We start from the raw sequence: 20,764 nt of genomic DNA, 5'->3' as shown, positions 1-20,764 counted from the left end.
CTATCTTCCAGGGTTGAGTAAACTCATCGGACAATCTTAATAAACGATTTGAAAATGAAAAAGCAAGTAAGATGGGAAATTTATTACGATCTTTTTATTATAGCATCATAATGGCGGACACGTAAGAAACTGGATAAGAACAGATAATAGGAACAGATCAGGGAGAACATAAAAACATGTTTTCAGTGCTATCCAAACATTTTACCATACAAAAACCTGCTTCACAATCAAAATAATTTATTACCCCCTTAATGAAAATTGTCATACGTGTCACCTTCAAAAAGGTGGCATCCGTGAGATTAGTTATCAATTAGGTGGAGGTGGAGGTGACATTTCCGAGAATTCTAAAAATTTGCTCCTTAGAGTATAGTCACAGACAGACGTCCAAGCAAGAACAAAATTGATCGAAAATGCCGTGTAAATTTTCAAAGAGAATTGCGTTATAAATCACTTGTATACTAGCGCCGCCTGGTGACCTTATCGCTACAATATATTTTTTTTTTCGCTGGTGTATGAGGCTGGCGTCACTGGTAGCGCTCTCTGGTTACGAATTGCTACTACAAAAAAACTTTACACAAGTTTGGAACTCAGCTTGGACATCTGTCTGCGGTATAGTTTCAACCAATTTTTCAAAAATGGATAGATTTAGTGCAATTGAAAACGAGCGTGCTAACTCTCACAATTTGTGATAACAAGATGATTTCGCTGCAACCTGGTTGGGATGACACCCAGGAGAAGTGGGGTGATACCCAAATTTTTGCTAAGAGCAGAATAATTTTCTATCGGATTTCGTTCCCAAAGGGTAAGAATAATACACCGGATAAGCAAGTCAATTATTTTTACAAATGTACAATTAGTTTTACAAAACAAGTGTTATTGCACCCAGAATTCTAAAAACATTTGAAGATTTATAGCAAACTTAAATTCGACCAGTCTAACCAACGTCCAACCGGCTTTGTCAAAACGTCATCACCAGAGTTCGGCGACTTTCGGCTCACGGAATTGTCAACAAAAGCCCTTTCTTTTCTCCTTCGGTTTGCGTTTGTGTTCCTCCTCCCGTTTCACCCTCCCCGCACACAACACAACCGTTTCGTCCAAAGAGTTTTGTGAATTTGCTCTAAACACACCAGTTCCCGTCCATCGTTTGTGTCGTGTAGACATGGGTTGTTTAAGTTGATGCGCGTTCGAGTTGTGGTTCCATTATTTTACTACACTCCTCATTTTTTTCTCGTGAACGTCGTTCGTTTTTCAGAGAAACCTCAAGTTATTCAAAACATAGTATTCAATTTAGCACAGCTCAAATATTGAAGAATACGCTTGTGATAAGGTAAAACGGTGTTTAGCTTGTAATCTAGAAAAGGAACCAGAAATCGTGCAGAAGAAGTTGACACATTCAACAGCATCAAACTTCTCTGGGTTACTTGTGCTTCCGTGTACGTGAACTCGCCTACTTGTGTAAAGAAGAATCGAAATTCCTTTGATGAGTGAGACGTACTTTGATTGATCCGAAACGGAGGGGTGTGATTTTAAGCAATCCTTGAAACACCTCTCTGGAACACCGATGCGACTGCGATAATGTTCTTCCGCGGGGCTCTCAGCATTCGTCGCAACCTATACTCGAAGCTGATCCTGCTGCTAATTGTGGCACTGTTTGTGTTGTTCTACTTCAAGAATCTAAATGGAACTACCAATCCAAACAGCATTCCGCTGGCCAATGGTTTGGTGGGTACTCTAAACCGAGGAAATATTCTAGTAGCTGTTGGCACCGGTGGTCAGGACCAGTTTTTTGAGCAACTGGTATTGGCTGACCTTGCGAAACAGGTGCGTGGCCTTGGTGATAATGGAAAAGGCGAAGAGCTAAGTGGTGAGGCGAAAGAAATCGGAGAAAAGCAGTTGGCTACGATTGCACTAAACGAAGAGCTGAGCGAACATCTGAGTTACAATCGCACACCTCCGGATGAACGGCACCCGGCCTGCAAGCGGAAAACGTATGACATTGATAGTTTGCCATCAACGAGTGTTATCATAATATTCTATAATGAGCCATATTCGGTTCTGGTACGAACGGTTCACAGTGTTCTAAATACCGCTGATCCACGACTGCTGCAGGAAATTATTCTAGTGGATGACGGAAGTACTAACGAAGAGTTAAAGGAAAAGCTGGATTACTACGTGCGAACGAGATTGACATCGAAGGTGAAAATTTTACGACAGAGAAGCAGGTGAGTTTGTTAGATAGTCGACTGCTAGCCGCTAGGCATTTTGTTAATGCGCGCGGAAATATAAATTTTTCTAAACAAGAGTTAGCAAAATGCTCGGAGGAACAATCACGCGAGGTACTCACAATTCGGTTCACCAGAAAAAAAAAAAAAAAACAATTGACAAGTTTCGTGCAACGTGTCCAGTTTTTTGTTCCTTTTCTTTGGTTTTGTCAACTCAGTTGGTTCTTCACAGAGCTTTCTTGAGGTAGCGTGCGTAACGCTGAGGCGAGTGCGTCACACTTGGCTTTGTATTGTGGTTTTTAAATGCTTGTTGCCTTTCCGGTTGCGTTAGTTTGTATAAATCCATTTTTCTTTAGCTTCGCATTTTTAAGTAGGTTGGCGGTGTTAGCCGTCCAATGGACAATACAAATAAGAAAAAGTAAGTTGGCGCAGCAACTTAACATGTCTGCGGTTTTTAGTCGCTGTTCACACTGTTGATTTTTTTTTCTCGGCTAGAATGAATCATGCCTCGCAAATGCTCGTCTGATGCTATCGTTGCCACATTCATCGGAAGCTGTCAGGGAGTGTTATACATATTCTTAAATTTGTTATCGATAACTTACTGTTTACAAACAATAATGGTTAGCTTCTTATCAGGAAACCAGTAGTATGCAAAATTTTCCCCATAAATCACTGAATTATACCCAGCTTATCAGTATCAACCTGGAAAGACCAACTTTAGGCGCTTTGGTTATTCAATGTTCAACGATGTTTGTTTCACTCAGTGTGGTATTTGGATTTTAGTGAAATCAGTTTTTTATCAGTTTTTTTACGAATCCAAGTCTCACTCAAATTATATGAAACCGAATCCGTCACAAATCCAAACAAAATCATATTACGTGGAGCTCGGGTTACCATTAGATCAATCAAAATCTAGTTTGAATCATGTGCACACCCATTTTGAACGCATTGCAATCAAGTTGAAGGATAGAACGCCTGAAAGAGTTAAAATTGTTTTACTTTGAATATGAGCTGGAGTTTTATTTTAAAAAATGTAATCCTTATGCAACCAAAATGTAAACCTAATCTAATTGATACCAATGCCTAATTCAAATCACATTTATCAAATTTAATTTTAGAGCATTCCTGAATCTTTTAAAATGTAATTCATCCTAGTTCAACTAAAATGCAATCCAAATACGAATGCTTTCTGATGTGTTTAACTACATTTTTCTTGTCAGCTGAAACATTTTAGAGAAAATTGATTTTCTTTTTACTGAAAACTCATTTTGAAACTTGTACATAGAAATGCCTTTTTGAATCTAACAATAATTATCTCATATGGCTCATTTCAAGATGGCTTGACAAAGTATTTTTTTTTAATTCTTTTAGCACCAATATTTAGTGGTTAATTTGTGGTTTCGAAATCCAATTTGTGGTAATTTGTGGTTGAGTAATTTCTGAGAAATTTTCAGAAAACTGAGTCAAGCCATCTCTGAAAATGATTTCGCTTCAAATGAATCGGACAACGATGATATATACATCAATCGAAAGCTCTTAATTTGTGGTTCACGAAAATGTAGTTTTTATAGGCATACTTCATATTAAAATAATTAAACTACATTTCCGGAAATGATTCGACCGAAGATCGAGAAAATTACGCTCGCATGTCTACGTAAAACTTCATTTATTTTGAGGAAATTTACGTAAAACACACGGAGGCTTGTCAACTACGAATATCTGCTAATTGATCATCATTTGCATTTCGCAGCAAATCTGCACATATAGTATCCCTGCTGTTTACATACTGTTTCACCTAGAAATACTCAGAGGAAGAGATTCGCGGTGAAAAAAATCGCCAATTCGGCAACTGGGTTTCATATGTCAGAGGTGCCAGATCTCTTCTCAAAGCGCAATGTTGACTAACATTCGACTTGTATAATCGGTGGTGACGGTGAAAGTCGTTAAGAATAGTGAAGTGCTTCGCAAAAACTGTTAAGGTGATATATTTTATGCTTATGTTTAATTTTATACACCTTCACTTATTCTGTTACCTATACACAAGGTTTGTTGAACTCCGGGTAAAAATCACTCACAGCATTTTTAATTCATTCATTGGCAATAGAACAAAAAATCGTATAGAAATAAACACGTTCTTTTTTGTACCTAATTGCAATACCTCTCAATGTGGTGTTACCTTTCTTGTTCGTTTGGCTCCAATTTTGACGGTTCGTTTGGCTCAACGCATATCTCTCCCTCTGAGTATCTCTAGTTTCACCATACTCATCGCTACCCGAAAGCTTTCTGAGAAAAAATCATATGTTTTACCATACTCGATCAATACGCACTACACGAAAATGACGAATTGGAAAACGTTACGTGCAGATGGCGCAGGTAAATGATAGAATTCAAACAAAGATTTACCGGTTTTCGTTATGCTATAGATCTCTTGGCTCTTGATGGTCTACCAGCGCCGCGTACGGTCGGTGTTGACAACAAGAGGTAAACAATGTTCAAAAATTTAAATAATAGTTTTTTAATTATTTTATTATGAAGTATGCCTACAAAAACTACATTTTCGTGAACCACAAATTAAGAGCTTTCGATTGATGTATATATCATCGTTGTCCGATTCATTTGAAGCGAAATCATTTTCAGAGATGGCTTGACTCAGTTTTCTGAAAATTTCTCAGAAATTACTCAACCACAAATTACCACAAATTGGATTTCGAAACCACAAATTAACCACTAAATATTGGTGCTAAAAGAATTAAAAAAAATACTTTGTCAAGCCATCTTGAAATGAGCTCTCATATGTACTTTTTAACTGCAAAATAGTAGAGTATACGATTTGTTTATTGTTTATTTATTCGATGAACCGCAGTGGAAACCCCAAGTATCAAAGTGATAAACGGTGCAACTTTCTGTTGATAAAACTCTTTATTTAAATTAAAATGGTACATCACTTTCCAATCTTTCACTCTTGATCTTCAAAACTGTTTTCATATGTATCACGAATGTATGTTATGGATCTAAAACAATGAATAACAACTAGCAATCGATCGTCTTCTACTGTACTTTCAGCAGCCAACCCAAACATTGTTGCCTTGCCATTCACAAGTGTCGAAATTATATAAAAGCCCGATTTTACCCGCTCACTTGTTCCCCTAGCCAAAGCACATGCTGACTCGAAACTTGTTTATTTGGGGTTCGCTTGCGGACCGGCTCTCGAAACTTTCGAGTAGAGAAGCTCCGGGCTGCTCCGTAACTACCATCCCACGAGTTTTAAAAAAAAGCATTACAAAACGTTTATTTTCTTTAATCTTTAAAACAAACCGGTTCCACCGAACCTTTTGCTGCAGTGCACTATTCGTACGTGTGTCTATATGCATACATTTTGGGTCGCAAAAACCTGCTAACCGACTTTTGGACGCGGATGTTTGGCTGCTGTGTGCCGAGGTCCATGATGTAAAATAGTGGTTTCACAAAGTACCTACTAATCAGACTCAGTACTGCAAGCTAGATTGGCGGCAGATGCTAACCGTTCTCTTGAACATTCATCATCTTCATCTTCCAACTGGCGGTGGCGATGGTGCTGTGTTCGTGTGTGTTTCTTACGTATGTGTCTTGCGCTGATGATGCAATTTTGAATTGATCAGTGTTTAAATTCAATCGAATCCAATCTAGCATTGGCCAGACTGGCTTTCTGCTCGCTGCTAATAATTCGTGAGTTTATTGCGCATTCCATTTTGCAACGTAATTAATACCTCGTAACGAGGTTCTGTTTGGATTTTTCTATAACATATAATGAAGTGTAATTTCATTGGATTTGGCATGAAAACAGCACCAAATAATCGGTTTACTAAAAATGTATTTTAAATGCACCAATGTAATAACTTACAATAGAACAAATAGAAGCACCTTGTTGTGTCGGTCAAACCATTTCAACCGTTTACAACGTGTTCGGCTAGCTCTACTTCCACTACTGCACCAAAACATCCATCACTCTAGTTCATGTACTGTAGAATGGACCTTCCACGATGACCGACGTTGAACCAGAAAACGTTGCATCCACCGCACACTTCAAGCCGAGCTACAATCGCAGCCAGCCGACCATGTCAGAGGATTGTTGCCCGGCTATTCGTTCCACTCGGGGTATACCACAGATGTCAGAAAAATAGTTTTTTGAGAAAATACTAGTGTGGAAAACCGATATAAGTAGCCGGTTGTCATACTCAAGCTGTGGTTCTGGCTGTTCTGGCATCTGTGTCGAAGAAATTATTGCCGGTATTCCTATGCCTGGACCATTCATTTCACGGTTCACAGATTTTTTAGAAAGGTAGATATCACATATTTGCCAGTTCACTTTGCACGTGGTGGAACATTCCTTTATTAATGTTTGTTCGGGTAAATCTTACAACGGTCTGTTTCAGCGTAAGCAATTAATCTTTTGTTGGTCAATGTATAGGAGGTTTGTTGAAAAGAAATCTATTTTTTAAGATTTTTCTACGTTGAAAGATGAGCGAATTGCTTTTTCTAAATATTACTATCGAAAAAAGTCTTCTATCAGATTTGTAAACACAACCACCGATAATGTCAAAAGGAAACTGTTCCTGGAATGTTCAAAATAAGTCAAACCTAATCCAGTGCCTTCTTAAGACCAAAAATTATGTCTCGTAAATTCAGAGGATTCGGTGTCTGTTTTTTCCGCAATCTTCTTACAATCTTGTTTTGATGAATTTTGTTTTCTTATGTTCAAACTCACTTTTAAATAAATGCTAAAGATTATTTCTCTGCATCACCTTTTCCACTTCGAAAGAAATAAAAAAAACACTCCTGGCTGATGAGTAGACCTTCTAACAATTGTGCATGATATAACGTTTGCGGTAAGAAAAATGGACAAAACTTGCCGATTTTTCATGGGTTTACCTTTAATCGCACTGACGAAACTACTCATGCATAATCAATCATAGTAACCCATGAGTTAGCAAAAAAAAATGACAAAAACGGACATCGTGCGGCACTTTGTGGACGCCGGGTATGCCCGTTCCGGCATCTACAACATCTTGACACTATTGTACAACGATCAGAGCATCGAAAGAAAGCCAGGTTCTGGACGGCCAACGATCCTGAGTGACAAGAAGCTTCAAAGGATGCTGAAGAGGAATACCGAGGGAAAAGTAGCTAAATCGCTGCGTGCACTTGGCCGGGAGGTTGGTGCATGCGATAAAACAGTATCTGGAGAACATGGACATTAGGGTGGGGAAAAGTGATCGATTTTCCAGAACCAAGTTTTTTTGGTTTTCTTTTGGGGTCCCAAACAACCCTAAACTTACAGGAAGTCGATTGGTTTTGTCTCCGCTTGGTGCATTGCATTTCAAATTTGTATGAAAATTCATATGGGAAAACCTGCTTTTTTTGCATTTACCTTTCTATAGAGCTCAATAATGCTCTAATAATGCACTACATTATGTTAAAGTATAGTATTTTAGATGCCTAACGACTTTGTAGAAGACACTGAAGAGCTAGGATGTCCCTAAGAAGAGCTATAGCTGTTCAAAGTTGAGTATGTCGATTTAAATGCAGAAAATCTTGTTTTCTGTCAACATTACCAATGTACCGGCGCCAGTAGGATTCCCATCAGAAATAACCTGTCGTAACGAGTTTATACACTCAGCTGGATCAAGTATGAGCATGAGCATGAGCATGATTGACCGCCCGCGGTTGCTACTCCGTTTTTGCCAGATCAGCTGTAATTACACAGAGAACCAACAGATGATGCTTGGGACCAACATGCATCCTCAATGTGTAAAAACTGGTGACCTTAATCTTTGTATTAGGCAATTGCAGCGCCGGCCGCATTCGAATGCAGGTCAAAGAAGGAATTTGTATAGGAAAATGTTGACGTGATACTCGCTTATTGGAAGCCGAGAACACCTCTGCACTCCCACGAGAAATCACTGGGATGTTGGAGAAAGGGCAAGGTACACAGCAGGGTTCGTTTTGGTAAACGATGCGCTGGTTTCAAGTGTCGGGTTCTTTAGAACAAGTATCGCGTGAACAAGTTCATTATATCCGCCACGATATTCATAATGCAATTCGAACTTATTCAGTTTGACAATGTAACACCGCAACAATAAATCGTACGCGAGAATACTAGACCTTTGATCAAATTGGGACAACTTCAAATGATATGGTATCTCCTAGTAAGGTGATCCTCTTTTCCTCTTTACACCGAAATCAAGGGCGCGTTGTTGATCTATCTTTAGATAATTCGACCTCATGAATGTATCGACGCGGAGACTAGGGGTTCGTTCAACCGGACATTTCTACCTAACAAATCGACTAACGACGTTTCTCGTATACACTTTGTCTGCTCTAAAAAAAAACGATACGATCCCGCGAAAAACACACCTGAAAAACAGAACATAACAATGATGCGCGCTTATTACGAAAACGAACCATGAGTATATTTCTTGCCAAACGGTCCGCGATGTAGCCTTTGCTACTCGTAGCCATCAGCTATTTGTCAATCCCGAGTACTTTCGAAGAAACGACTGCACGTCGGCCGACGCGATTCTTTAGAGGGTATACATTGTGTTTTTTCGTTAATCGCGATATTTATCGACCGGACGAAATCTTCGGTTAAACAGTCACAGTGAGACATGAACAAGTATCTGGGTATAGCCCTCGAAATCACTATATTCTAAAAACGTTCATATAAGTAAAATGCTCCCGAGTCGGAAACGCAGTTTACATCGAAGCACCATGCACGACCGCTCTATTCCCTCCTACCGACGCAGAAACTCGGGGACACGACTTTTCACGCCGATTCTATCTTAGTTGTCGATGCGAATGTTGCCTATTAAATAAAAAAAAAATTGGCAAAGTTTCATGCATGCAAAGCCTTAATCATTTAAAAATGCAAATTTCCATATTGACCATATGGAAATTTGCATTTTTAATTAATGGTCTTAAGTTTGTTAACAAAATGCCGACCTAGTCATGTTTGGAACATTGTATACAAAACATAAACAGCCCAAAAGCTAGAAAAATCGGAAAAGTGAAGCATAAGATTTCATGTATTATCACTGCACCATACTCCCAGCTTCCATAAACCACACCATTGCTCTCGAGGTGAGAACATGTTTGCTAATAAAACCCTACTTGAAGCCTGACCGTGCAAAACCGTGGTAGATGATGGATTCAAAGTATACTATGCGTCATATTGGCTCATTACTAAGTTGAGCTACCCATTACCTTATAATGGGTGTGATACCGTTGGAAAGATAGAAAAATGGCAAAGTTTGGTGCATCTAAAACATTAAGTGCAAACATCAGGTGTAGATGTACAAACTAATCAAAAGTCTTGAAATTATTGACAGGACCAAACCAATCATGATTATTTCAGACTGGCTAAATAATCCTCGAAAGTCAAACTCGACTCCATTGAATTTTCTATTACCTGTCATGCGAGAGTCAGTGCGTTTAAAAATTCATGGCACACGACACATCAGTAAATACAACTTAATTAATCTATTCTACCATAAATTCTAATAAACAACACTATTACACAAAACCACACGAAAAAAGTCTCCAGAAAAACATCTTAATTGCACTCTGTTTTCTATTTGAACAATCGAAACTGTAACAGTTAAACATTCATAACGGCCACAATCAAAACGGCACGTTACGTCGTTCCTCAAACTGGCAACTACGTGGTATCCGGTGGATCATCACATGATGTAAACCATATTCGAACGCGGACCAATTAGGAAAAAAAAATTCCAAAAGCGAATCGTGTATGTCGTATCGAACCCGTTGATAAGTTAACCTACCTCACCTGACGATTCTCATTGCTTTTACTTGTGGGAGAAAAAAAGAAAAACATTTCAAGACTCATCGCCCAAACAAAAAAAAACCCTACTCGCAGCCGAAAAGCTACCACACCTCGTGCACCCAACAGATCACACATTCACGCTTCTGCCAAAGTCCATGCCCGCTAAAAACCACTACACACATAGCCTTACATTCATGAAATGTTTGATACAAAAAACATATACTCATCTGTTTTAGTTTGGTTATGCCTATGCCAGCGAAACAAACGCCGACTAGCACAGCGCAACGCTATTCTCTCCGCTCTCCAGGAAGTGCCGTTCTCTTCATTCACACCACCATATGCACTCCATTATCGCACGTTAATAATGAACCGCTTGTTAGCGCGACGCACGAAGTAGGCACTCACACTCACGCAACCTAACTGGCCTAACAATTTTCAATTTGATTTCGTGGATAAATTATAACTTCCACGCATAGAACACTGTGTTTTTCACAAAACCTCCACTTTTCTCACTTAAACAAAGCATCACAGATCACAACTGTACACTTTTTAGCAAGTTTGGCCTCTCATTTCACTTATAAATCAATAACTTTAACGGATTGCTTTCGGGGCACGTATTATCGGTTAGTCGTGTTGCCAGCTCTTTTTCGAGTTTATACACTCAGCTGGATCAAACAAACAAATTCAGGTCAATATTCTAGGCGTGTTTCAGAGATTACTTCTGATGGCAATCTGACTGACGCCGTACACTGGCAGTGTTGGCAGAAAAAATGATTCGCAGCATAAATTTCGACATACTCAACCTTAAACAGCTCCAGTATTTTTTTGGGACACCCTAGCTCTTTGATGTCTTCGGCCAAATTGTCAGGCATCAAAAGTCTTACCATTTGAAGTCATGAAACCTATGGTTTAAACCACTTTTAGCTCTTTAGAAAAGAAAATGCAAAAACGTTGGTTTTCCCATACAAATCTCCATATAAATTTGAAATGCAATGCGCCAAGCGAAGACTAAACCAATCGACTTCCGATAAATTTAGGATTGTTTGGGGCTCCAAATAGAACAAAAAAACTTGGTTCTGGCTTTCTTCTATCAAGTTTCGTTTTTTCCATATAACGATTCCCCACCCTAATGTACATACATGTCAGAAAGCGGCAGTCCCGTCCACTGATCTCGGAGCTGCAGGCAATGACGCAGCGACAGCGGTTGAATAAGATGGTCAAGTCGATTTTCCCGGCGAATCGCGACGTGGCAGTGGTGATGGACGACGAGACTTATCTCACCCTGGGTGGCAACGACTGGCAGGGAACTTCGTATTTCACTTCTCCCACGAAGGAAGTGAGCTGAGAGGTGAGGTGAGATTTATTTCATACACCAAGTTCCCCAAGAAGGTGCTGCTGTGGCTGACAATCAGCGAGAATGGGATGTCAAAGTCGCTCTTCTTTCGCTCCGAGCTGGCCGTGAACGGGGAAATTTATAGTACGAAGTGCCTGTCAGAAGTTGCGTCGTTCATCAAGAAATACCATAAGAGCGAAGACACGGTGTTCTGGCCAGATTTAGCGTCGGCCCACTACTCGAAGCGATCGTTGGAGGAGATGGAGTGGCTGAATATCGATGTGGTACCGAAGTCGGCGAATCCGCCCAACGTCCCCCAGCTGCGGCCATCGAGAATTTCTGGGCAAACATGAAGCGCAATTCCATTTGTCAAAAAACTTTAAAGTTTAAATTTTGTGCTGAAAAGGCTCGCTAAAAAATGTTTCAAAAAAGACTAAAATGAAAATAACAGAGTAGAAAAAAGGAAATAATTTTTTATGAAATCCTTGCAAAATACCAACATTGCCAAAATAATTCTAAATTCACTTACCTACCAATCATCGAAAAATCTGAGGATCATCAAAAAGCAAAAAAAAAAATTCAGAGACCTGTAAATAGATTCAATCTCAACCAAAAATTATACTGAACTCGTCAAATGCATACTTACTTTACTTTACTTTGAATTCCACCGCGCACATCCACTGAGTGCGAGGTCTACCACAGAATCGACGGCCTCTTCCTATTTCTCTACTGAAGATAGTTTTGTTGGTTCTCTCGTTAGACATTCTGGCTACGTGTGTAGCCCACTGAAGCCTGCCATGTAATTCATGAGTCTGCACCACACTCCATTTTCGTAGAACCTTACGCTCGATTCCTCGAAATTCCTAGCACTCGTCGATCAGATTCCGATCAGCGTCCATGCTTCATATGCGTGAAGGACCACTGGAAAAATATTTGAATTTTTAAAAAGATGGAAATAAAATTCTCTCCATCTTGAAGATCTAGGCTAGTGGGTCCCAATCTTTTTCGCTCCGCGGCCCCTTATGCTAAATACAGAGAGCTTGACGGTCTCAAAAGAAATTACAGATGCAAGTTTTGCACTACGCGCCTACGTTTTTCTGTCTCATATCGTCCTTCAAGTTTAATTTGTTCCACGTGTTGGTCCTTATACGCAGAAGAGTTGAAAATCCGGTTTCGCAAAGATATCCAGAAAGACGTTTTATATACCTGTAAAAATTACCAAGAGCTTCGCGGTCCTTCTAGATGAATCTCGTGGTACCCCGTCGACCGCGGACCCCTGGTTGGGAACCACATATCTAGGCAAAAAGGACCCATAACCGAAAAAGAGCTGTTCATTTGTTAAACTATATTTAAATGCTCTTTTAAATGCCGTTGACCTGAAACCATCCAAAAACTCGTTATATAACACGAAAAGACCAAAAAGTTGTTCTCAATCTAGTCTAAATTTGCGAAAAACTCAAGAAGACCAAAACAATAATCGCTAGTTCAAACCCGTAATTGCGACAAAAATATATAAAACCCAGTAATATTCCAAAGTCAACCAGGAAATGCTCTCAAAATCATCCTAAATTTGACTCAAATCACGCTTATAGTAAAGGAGATATCTTGATTATTGAAAAATGACCGAAAAATGGAATGATTTAAACTCGAGCTTGTCTAGGGTAATACACTCTTCAGGAGTAGTTTGGTTTTTGATTTTTTTCATTTAATCATCATGTTCTGTTGAATATTCGGCCGTCTGTTCGGCTGCACAGACGGCCGAATATTCAACGAAACATGATGATAAGATGAGAAAAGTTTAAACTCGAATTATTCTTGACTTAAAGTGAATTACCCTACACAAGCTCAAGTTAAAACCATTATTCTGTAAACTGAAAATTCGGTACTTTCCACAAAATCTTTTTCCCAGCCCTATTATACGTTGCAACGCTAAAAAACACTTTCGAATACCCAAAGGAGACACAGAAAAAATAATCCCAAATGCAGCCTGAAATGGGAATGATCACCTAATTTTGAACGTGCACAAGCAATAACAGATGAGCGTTACCATACCAAATGATCCAAAAATACGCAAAAATTTAACTGACCATTTTTGATTTAAATGAAGCCTTGTACACGTATTTGACTTAGTGAACCGAGTATTTACTGCAAAAGAAAAAAAAATAGGCACACACTCATGAGCAATTTTCTAAAAGGCATAAGTTTCATTCCAAGCATGGCACACTGGGAAAAACGGGAGCAAAATTCCCACTAATTAATCACCGCTGGGCTGGCAACCTGGAATATAGCATTTCTTATGTAAAATTGGTCAACAAATCGGTTGGCGATAGTTTCATCCAATGCAGGGGTGACATTGCGCATTTCGTTTCGAGCAACTCGAACAAAACTAAATGATCGCTGGGGGGCGTAATGTTTCGTTTTTCGTATTTTTTCGACTTTGCGGGTTAGATGAGCCGCAGGACAAATGACAATGACAGCTCATTTTAAGCTTAAAGCATAACTGGCAATATGTGACCTACTCGAAAATAGCGAAAATCGTTCGAATCGAGCTGCGCAATGCCACCCCAGGTTACGGGAAAGTTTTTGTTTTGCTCCTTTTTACTCAATATTTGGATGTTTTTGGGTAGACCTTTTTCAGTGCCCTGGTCAATATGAAACCATCATCGATCTGTTAACCAATTTTACATAAGAAATCTAATACTTCAGGTTATTAGCCCAGATTTAAAGATTTTGTTTCAATTTCCATTTTGACGTAAGACTACGTCTTTCTTCACTATACTAAGGTGAAAACTGGATTGAACATGTAACGTTTTTGGTTGGCGGAATGGAAGATTTTAGATGCTAATACCGCTCAAACTACTGTTCCGATTTCAATAGTTAATATACCGTTGGAAAGCTAAAATATACAAGATTTGTATAACATGATAATTTTAGTTACCATTTCCTTATGACTCCGTGAAAATTACGGAAAAGTTTGAAGATCGAATATCCACATACATTTTTCATACGATTGGTATATTTCCCTAACGCAGCCTTCAAAAACATAGACGAAATGATTTCACGCATTCAGACATTGGCTAGCAATGCTAGCCAATTGGCATCACATTCATCACCCAACGTAAGCGACAAAGAAAGAAAGTAGAGATGCTTCCACGTGATTGGTTCTTCCCCCAATCACCCAAGTTCCCCACACTGAGTGACGCTATAAAAGGACATTCCGTGTTGAGAGAAGATCATCAATTCTCTGCTAACGTGTTGAGCAGTACAGTTGTTTTTTTTTTCGCTCCGTTCGCTTTGTACGTTCGTTCGTAAGTTTTTATTTTCGCGTTGAAAACCGACGCTACGGTGAACCCTGACATGGGTAAATCGAAAACCGGTTCTAGTACGGGTAAACGGCCACGACCTGGACATGCCCCTGATTCGGTGGCTAAGAAGCTTTTGGCCAACAACAGATTTGCTGTCTTGGAAAACTCGACGGACGCCGAAATAGTGAAAAAAGAGAAAAGTCCACCCTTCTATGTGAAAGGATTTCCAGAAGGTCTTCGTGAAGCAATTGTCTTTTACATCGAGAAAGGACTGAAATGCACTATCCGTATGTGCACTGACGGCTACAAACTGATGGTTCCGGCATTGAATCACTACAAGGCGGTTCAAGTAATACTGCAGCAGCGTAAGGTGGAATATTTCTCCCACGACATTGAAGCAGAAAAACCGCTCAAGGTTGTTCTCCGTGGTCTTCCAGACATGGAAATTGACACTCTGTTAGAGGAACTGAAGACAAATGGACTCAAGCCAATACAGATCCATAAGATGTCACGCCACAACAAGAGTCGGAAGTACCGTGACCAATTGTACCTTGTCAACCTGGAGAAAAACTCAACATGCTTGGCGGATTTACAGTCCATTCGTGCCCTTTTCCATATCATTGTAGCCTGGGAGCGCTACAAACCAGTTCATCGAGATGTGACCCAATGTTCCAATTGCCTGTTGTTTGGACATGGGACTAAAAACTGCCATATGGCCTACCGCTGCATCAAATGCGGACAAACGCACGCACCCGACGCCTGCTAATTGATGGAAACTGCCGATCCTGTCTGCGCAAATTGTGGAGCTGATCATAAGGCCACCAGTCGTACCTGCCCGAAGCGGGTGGAATTCATTGAGATCCGCAAAAGAGCCTCAACCAACAACCAACCCGGTCGGAGAAAAGTTCCAGTGCCAGTGAATAACGAACAAAATTTTCCAGTCATCGCATCGCGACGTGCAATCCCAGTGCTTCCACCTCTCCCACTGAATAATCGGCTTACAACTTCGTTTGCCGATGTCGCAGCAGCATCGAGCCGTTCCTCGCCTCCCCCGGGACTCCCAGGGCTTTCAACTCCTGCCACTGGAATAAAGTTTACCCGCACAGACTCCGAAGAAAACAACGCAGATTCCCTTCTCACTACAGAAGAGTTCGTGCATCTCCTGGCCGAAGCTTTCGAAGCCCTTCGCACCTTTAAAACCAGAGCTGAACAGCTGCAAGCAGCAGTTTCAATCCTCACCAAATATGGCCCGTGAATGCATCAACATCGCCAACTGGAACGCTTGCTCGTTACAGAGCAAAGCCTTCGAATTCGCTGATTTCCTCAACGAGCGGAATATCGACGTAGCAATCATCACCGAGACACAGCTAAAACCTGCCGTCAACATCTACCTCCCCGACTTTCGAGTTGTTCGGCTCGATCGTACCCACTCAGCGGGTGGTGGCGTAGCCATCGCGTTGAGGAAGAACATCTGCTGTAAGCTGCTGCCCAGTTTCAACTTAAAAGTCATCGAAGCGGTTGGGGTCGAGGTTTCTACTCCCGTTGGCCCCGTTGGTTTCATAGCCGCCTACTGTCCGTCGCAAGTCAGCTCAAGGAACGATTCATCCTCGAATCTGAAACAAAATCTCGTCAAGCTAACCAGACATCGACAAAACTTCATCTTGGCTGGTGACCTCAATGCCAAACATCAAGCCTGGGGCAACACTCGAAGCAATCCTAATGGCAAAATCGCAAGCATCTTCGTACATCATCCTGAGCCCAGACTCCCCCACCCGGTTGAGCCGCTCTGGTGTTCACTCGACTATCGATTTTTTCATCACCAACATGGCGAACCTTTCGAATCCGATCGTCTACCAGGAACTGAGCTCCGACCACTTTCCTGTGGTGGCCGAAGTGGGCTACTCCGCCAATCGATTTCGTGCTCGTCGTCGCAACTACCATCGTGCTGACTGGCCACGGTTCCAGCAGTTCATCGACGCCAACATCCGCTACAACATAGAGCTTGAATCGACGGACGACATTGGTCAGTGCTTGCAGATCATCGACGAAGCTCTATCCTTAGCCCGTGATCAACACATCCCTGCTTCTGACCTGGTGAGTAACACTCTGAATCTAGACAGCCTAACTAAATATAATATAAGACTTCGTAACACAACTAGGCGCCATTATCAACGTACTGGCCTGCCTCACTTAAAGTCTTACTGCAATCGTCTTAATAAAATCATTAAGGCCCGGTTGGTGGATCTCAGAAACAAAAGCTTTGAGAGTCATATTCGCTCTCTCCCAGATTGTGCAAACCCCTTCTAGAAATTAACTAAACTTCTGAAAAACAAGCCGAGACCTGTCCCTCCTCTCTCCCATTCTGATCAACAAGCTGGCCAAGCTCAGCTAATAACACCAGCTGAAAAAGCTAATGCACTTGGCCATCATTTCGTAAATTCTCACAATCTTGGTCGTTCCCTGGTGAGCCCCTTTGAGCCCGATGTGGCAGCTACAATGTGCAGAATCGCTGTGACCCCTCTAGTTATCCCAGAGGAATCTAAACTTTCTGCAGATGAGGTAATGGCAGCCATCAAATCATGTAAAAATATGAAGGCTGCGGGTGTCGATGGGGTGGTCAATCTCGAGTTGAAAAATTTGAGCGTTGACTTCTTTCATCACCTCGCTAAGATCTTCCATAAGTGCTTGGAACTTGGCTACTTCCCGTCCCGTTGGAAGCTCGCCAAAGTTATCCCCATTTATAAACCTGGGAAGGATCCCACTGACGCTAAAAGCTACCGGCCCATTAGCCTCCTTTCATCTATTTCGAAATTATTCGAAAAACTGATTCTGAGACGTATACTAGAGTTTGCTGACCAACAACATCTTCCTTAGAGAGCAATTTGGGTTCAGGAAGGGGCACTCCACTGTGCACCAGCTCACTCGGGTAATGAACAAGTCTGTTTCCAAAACAACTGCCAAGGCGTTGTTGGACGTTGAGAAAGCGTTTGACAACGTCTGGCACGATGGTCTTGTTTATAAGCTGCATTGGTGCAACTTCCCGATCTTCCTTGTGAAAATCATCAAAAATTATCTGTCGGGTAGATCATTTAGGGTCTGCTTGAACAACTCCCAGTCTGATACATTTAATGTTGATGCTGGGGTCCCCCAGGGTAGCCTCTTGGTTCCTATCCTCTTTAACATCTTTACGTCAGACGTTCCTCCCCTTCCGGATGGTGGTGTTCTGTCCATGTTCGCGGACGACACTGCCATCATGTACAAAGGGCGAGTAATCCGTTAGCTGACTAGAAAACTTCAAGCAGGCCTGGATGTTCTATCCGTCTACTTCAACAACTGGAAGATTTGCATCAATGTGGCTAAAACACAGGCCATCTTATTTCCCCACTCAAATTCACGTCGACTTGTTCCGCCTGATGACGTCAGGCTCAAAATCAACAACTCACCCATCGAATGGTCGAGCGAGGTGGGATACCTCGGTCTTGTTCTGGACAGCAAGCTTATATTCAGATCACACGTGGAAAAAACATCAATCAAAGGCAACATCCTAATTAAATCCTTATATCCACTAATAAACAGAAAACCCAAACTGTCACTGAAGAACAAGCTTGCTGTCCATAAAATGATTATCCTGCCAGTATTAGAATACGGTTTGCCAATCTGGGAGAGTTGTGCCAAGTATCACCATGATAAATTACAGGTTATCCAAAACAAGATCCTAAGGATGATCCTTAACAGCCCCCCAAGAACGCGTAATTCAGAGATCCACCATCTAGCCGGTCTAGATACACTTTTGGTGCGCAAACAGGCAATTCTGTCTAGATTCAGGGATGCTTGCCAGAGGTCAATTCACGAGGCAATTCGATCTCTGCCAATTTAGTTTTAAGTTAGTATTAGTTAGGTAGGTTATTAAATTTTATTTAAATACATAAACTTACCATGCCATTAAGGCAAAGATGTAAAATTGATCTTCAAGATAATTCAAAAAACTAATCTAAATGCACTACTACGAACAAAGATGACGAGCCTTTAGGGCTGACCAATTATCCTGTCATAAATTATACCTCTGTAAACAATTTCAAAAATAAAGGCAATTCAGCAGCAGAGAGAAGATCATTCCCTAGTCGACCGTCAAGGCGAACAGTTCGGCTTCCCTTCGATCTGAGTTGGTAATCTAATTCAGATATCGTTGTTGGAATACAGCCCGAAATTGGACGTGAACGGCACTGGGGACCATTGGAAGCCGTTGGAAGAGACCATTGGAAGACTTGGAAGCCGTTTGGATGCTGCCGATAGGAATTTGTGTAGGTATGGTGTGTCGTATACCAAGTGTGTGTGTGTGTGTGTGTGTGTGTGTGTGTGTGTGTGTGTGTGTGTGTGAGTAGTGTGTGTGTGTGAGTAGTGTGTGTGTGTGTGAGTAGCGTTTGTGTGTATATGTGTGTGTGAGTAGCGTGTGTATGTGTTTGTGTATGTGTGTGTGTGAGTAGCGTGTGTATGTGTGTGAGTAGCGTGTGTATGTATGTGTGAGTAACGTGTGTATGTGTACGTGTGAGTAGCGTGTGTGTGTGTGTGTGTGAGTAATGTGTGTATGTGTGTGTGAGTAACGTGTGTATGTGTGTGTGAGTAACGTGTGTATGTGTGTGTGAGTAGCGTGTGTGTGAGTGTGAGTAGCGCGTGTGTGTGAATAGCGCGTGTGTGTGTGTTAATGTGTGTTCATGTGTGTGTGTGTGTGTGTGTGTGTGTGTGTGTGTGTTAATGTGTGTGTATTAATGTGTGTGTGTGTATGTGTGTGTGTGTGTGTGTGTGTGTGTTAATGTGTATGTGTGTGTGTGTTAATGTGTATGTGTGTGTGTGTTAATGTGTGTGTGTGTTAATGTGTGTGTGTGTTAATGTGTGTGTGTGTGTGTGTTAGTAGTGTGTGTGTGTGTGTGTGTTAATGTGTGTGTGTGTGTGTGTGTGTGTTAATGTGTGTGTGAATGTGTATGTGTGTGAATGTGTGTGTGAGTGACGTATGTGTGAATGTGTGTGTGTGTGTGTGAGTCACGTGTGTGTATGTGTCAGCGGCGTGTGTAAGTGGCGTGTGTATGTAAGTGGTATGTGGGTATGTGTATGTGTGTAAGTATCGTGGGTATGTCTGAGGATCGTGTGCTTGAGAGTAGTGTGTGTGTATATAACGTGTGTGTAAAACGTGTATGTGTGTATAACATGTGCGTGCAAAAATGCATTCATCCGAGAGGAATTTATTTACGACAGAATACTTTTATAGGCAACAAGTTAATTATTTTTCATCTTAGTTTGTATGCTATGGTTTATGACAGGTGTATGTGTTTTTTTTTTTGTTCTTGGATTGTTGTGTATGGTATTTGTACGTTTGGTGTGTGTTATATACTATGGCTATGGCGGAATTAAATCTTTACACCCACAATAGTCCCACGTCAAGCCTTCGTTTGTGCACTCAAGCACATACCCTTTAACTTTTTTTATATTATAACCATAATCAATAATCAAATTTCAATAATTCAATATGATTCAAATAGTAAGTTTAAATCATAAAACTCCTGGTGACTAATTTTTTAAATGCATTCGTTTTTGAAATAATTTAAAATTAAGTTCGGCAAATCTTAGTTATTTTTATGAAAATAAGATTTGTTGTGAGTTATTTGCCATTCTCCCCCAATTAGCATAGATTTTTTGGAATGCATTTTCAATAACAATTCATTCTTTGACAGCAAAGAGATTGGATAACTAAATACGAAATAACTTGAAAAACGATGCATGTAGGAAGTTAATTATTATGAGCTTTCTGATTGAAAATGTCTATTCAAATCTCCTAAAATCATAAGAATACCGATATTATGAAAATATTGAAATTAAAATTAAAAAAAAATATCTTTCATTTAGGCTAAAACCTGGAATAATCTGGAAAATCAGGGAATGTCAGGAAACTCGTTTTTCGATCAGGGAAATCATAGAATATCAGAAAAAAACTGAAAAACCGTCATGGATTTTTTTTTAACCGTGTCATTAATTTTTTTACACAGTTCTTTAGCGCTAAAACGGATTTTTTCAGCATAAAAGGCTAAAGCGG

General features: G+C 40.6%; 1 protein-coding gene across 1 annotated transcript in view; it reads left to right on the top strand.

The window, feature by feature from the left end:
- The first annotated feature begins 1,117 nt into the window (after nucleotides 1-1,117).
- LOC129722718 (polypeptide N-acetylgalactosaminyltransferase 1) overlaps nucleotides 1,118-20,764 on the top strand; it is a 48,279-nt gene continuing 28,632 nt past the window's right edge. The window contains exon 1 of the mRNA XM_055676408.1: nucleotides 1,118-2,222. Coding sequence (XP_055532383.1) covers nucleotides 1,576-2,222 — 647 coding nt within the window. The 5' untranslated portion in view covers nucleotides 1,118-1,575. The remainder of the gene's footprint in view (nucleotides 2,223-20,764) is intronic.

The sequence above is a fragment of the Wyeomyia smithii genome, chromosome 2, assembly GCF_029784165.1.
Source record: "Wyeomyia smithii strain HCP4-BCI-WySm-NY-G18 chromosome 2, ASM2978416v1, whole genome shotgun sequence".
NCBI lineage: Eukaryota > Metazoa > Arthropoda > Insecta > Diptera > Culicidae > Wyeomyia > Wyeomyia smithii.
Note: the sequence above shows the minus strand (reverse complement) of the source record. Positions and strands in the feature narration are given on the sequence as shown.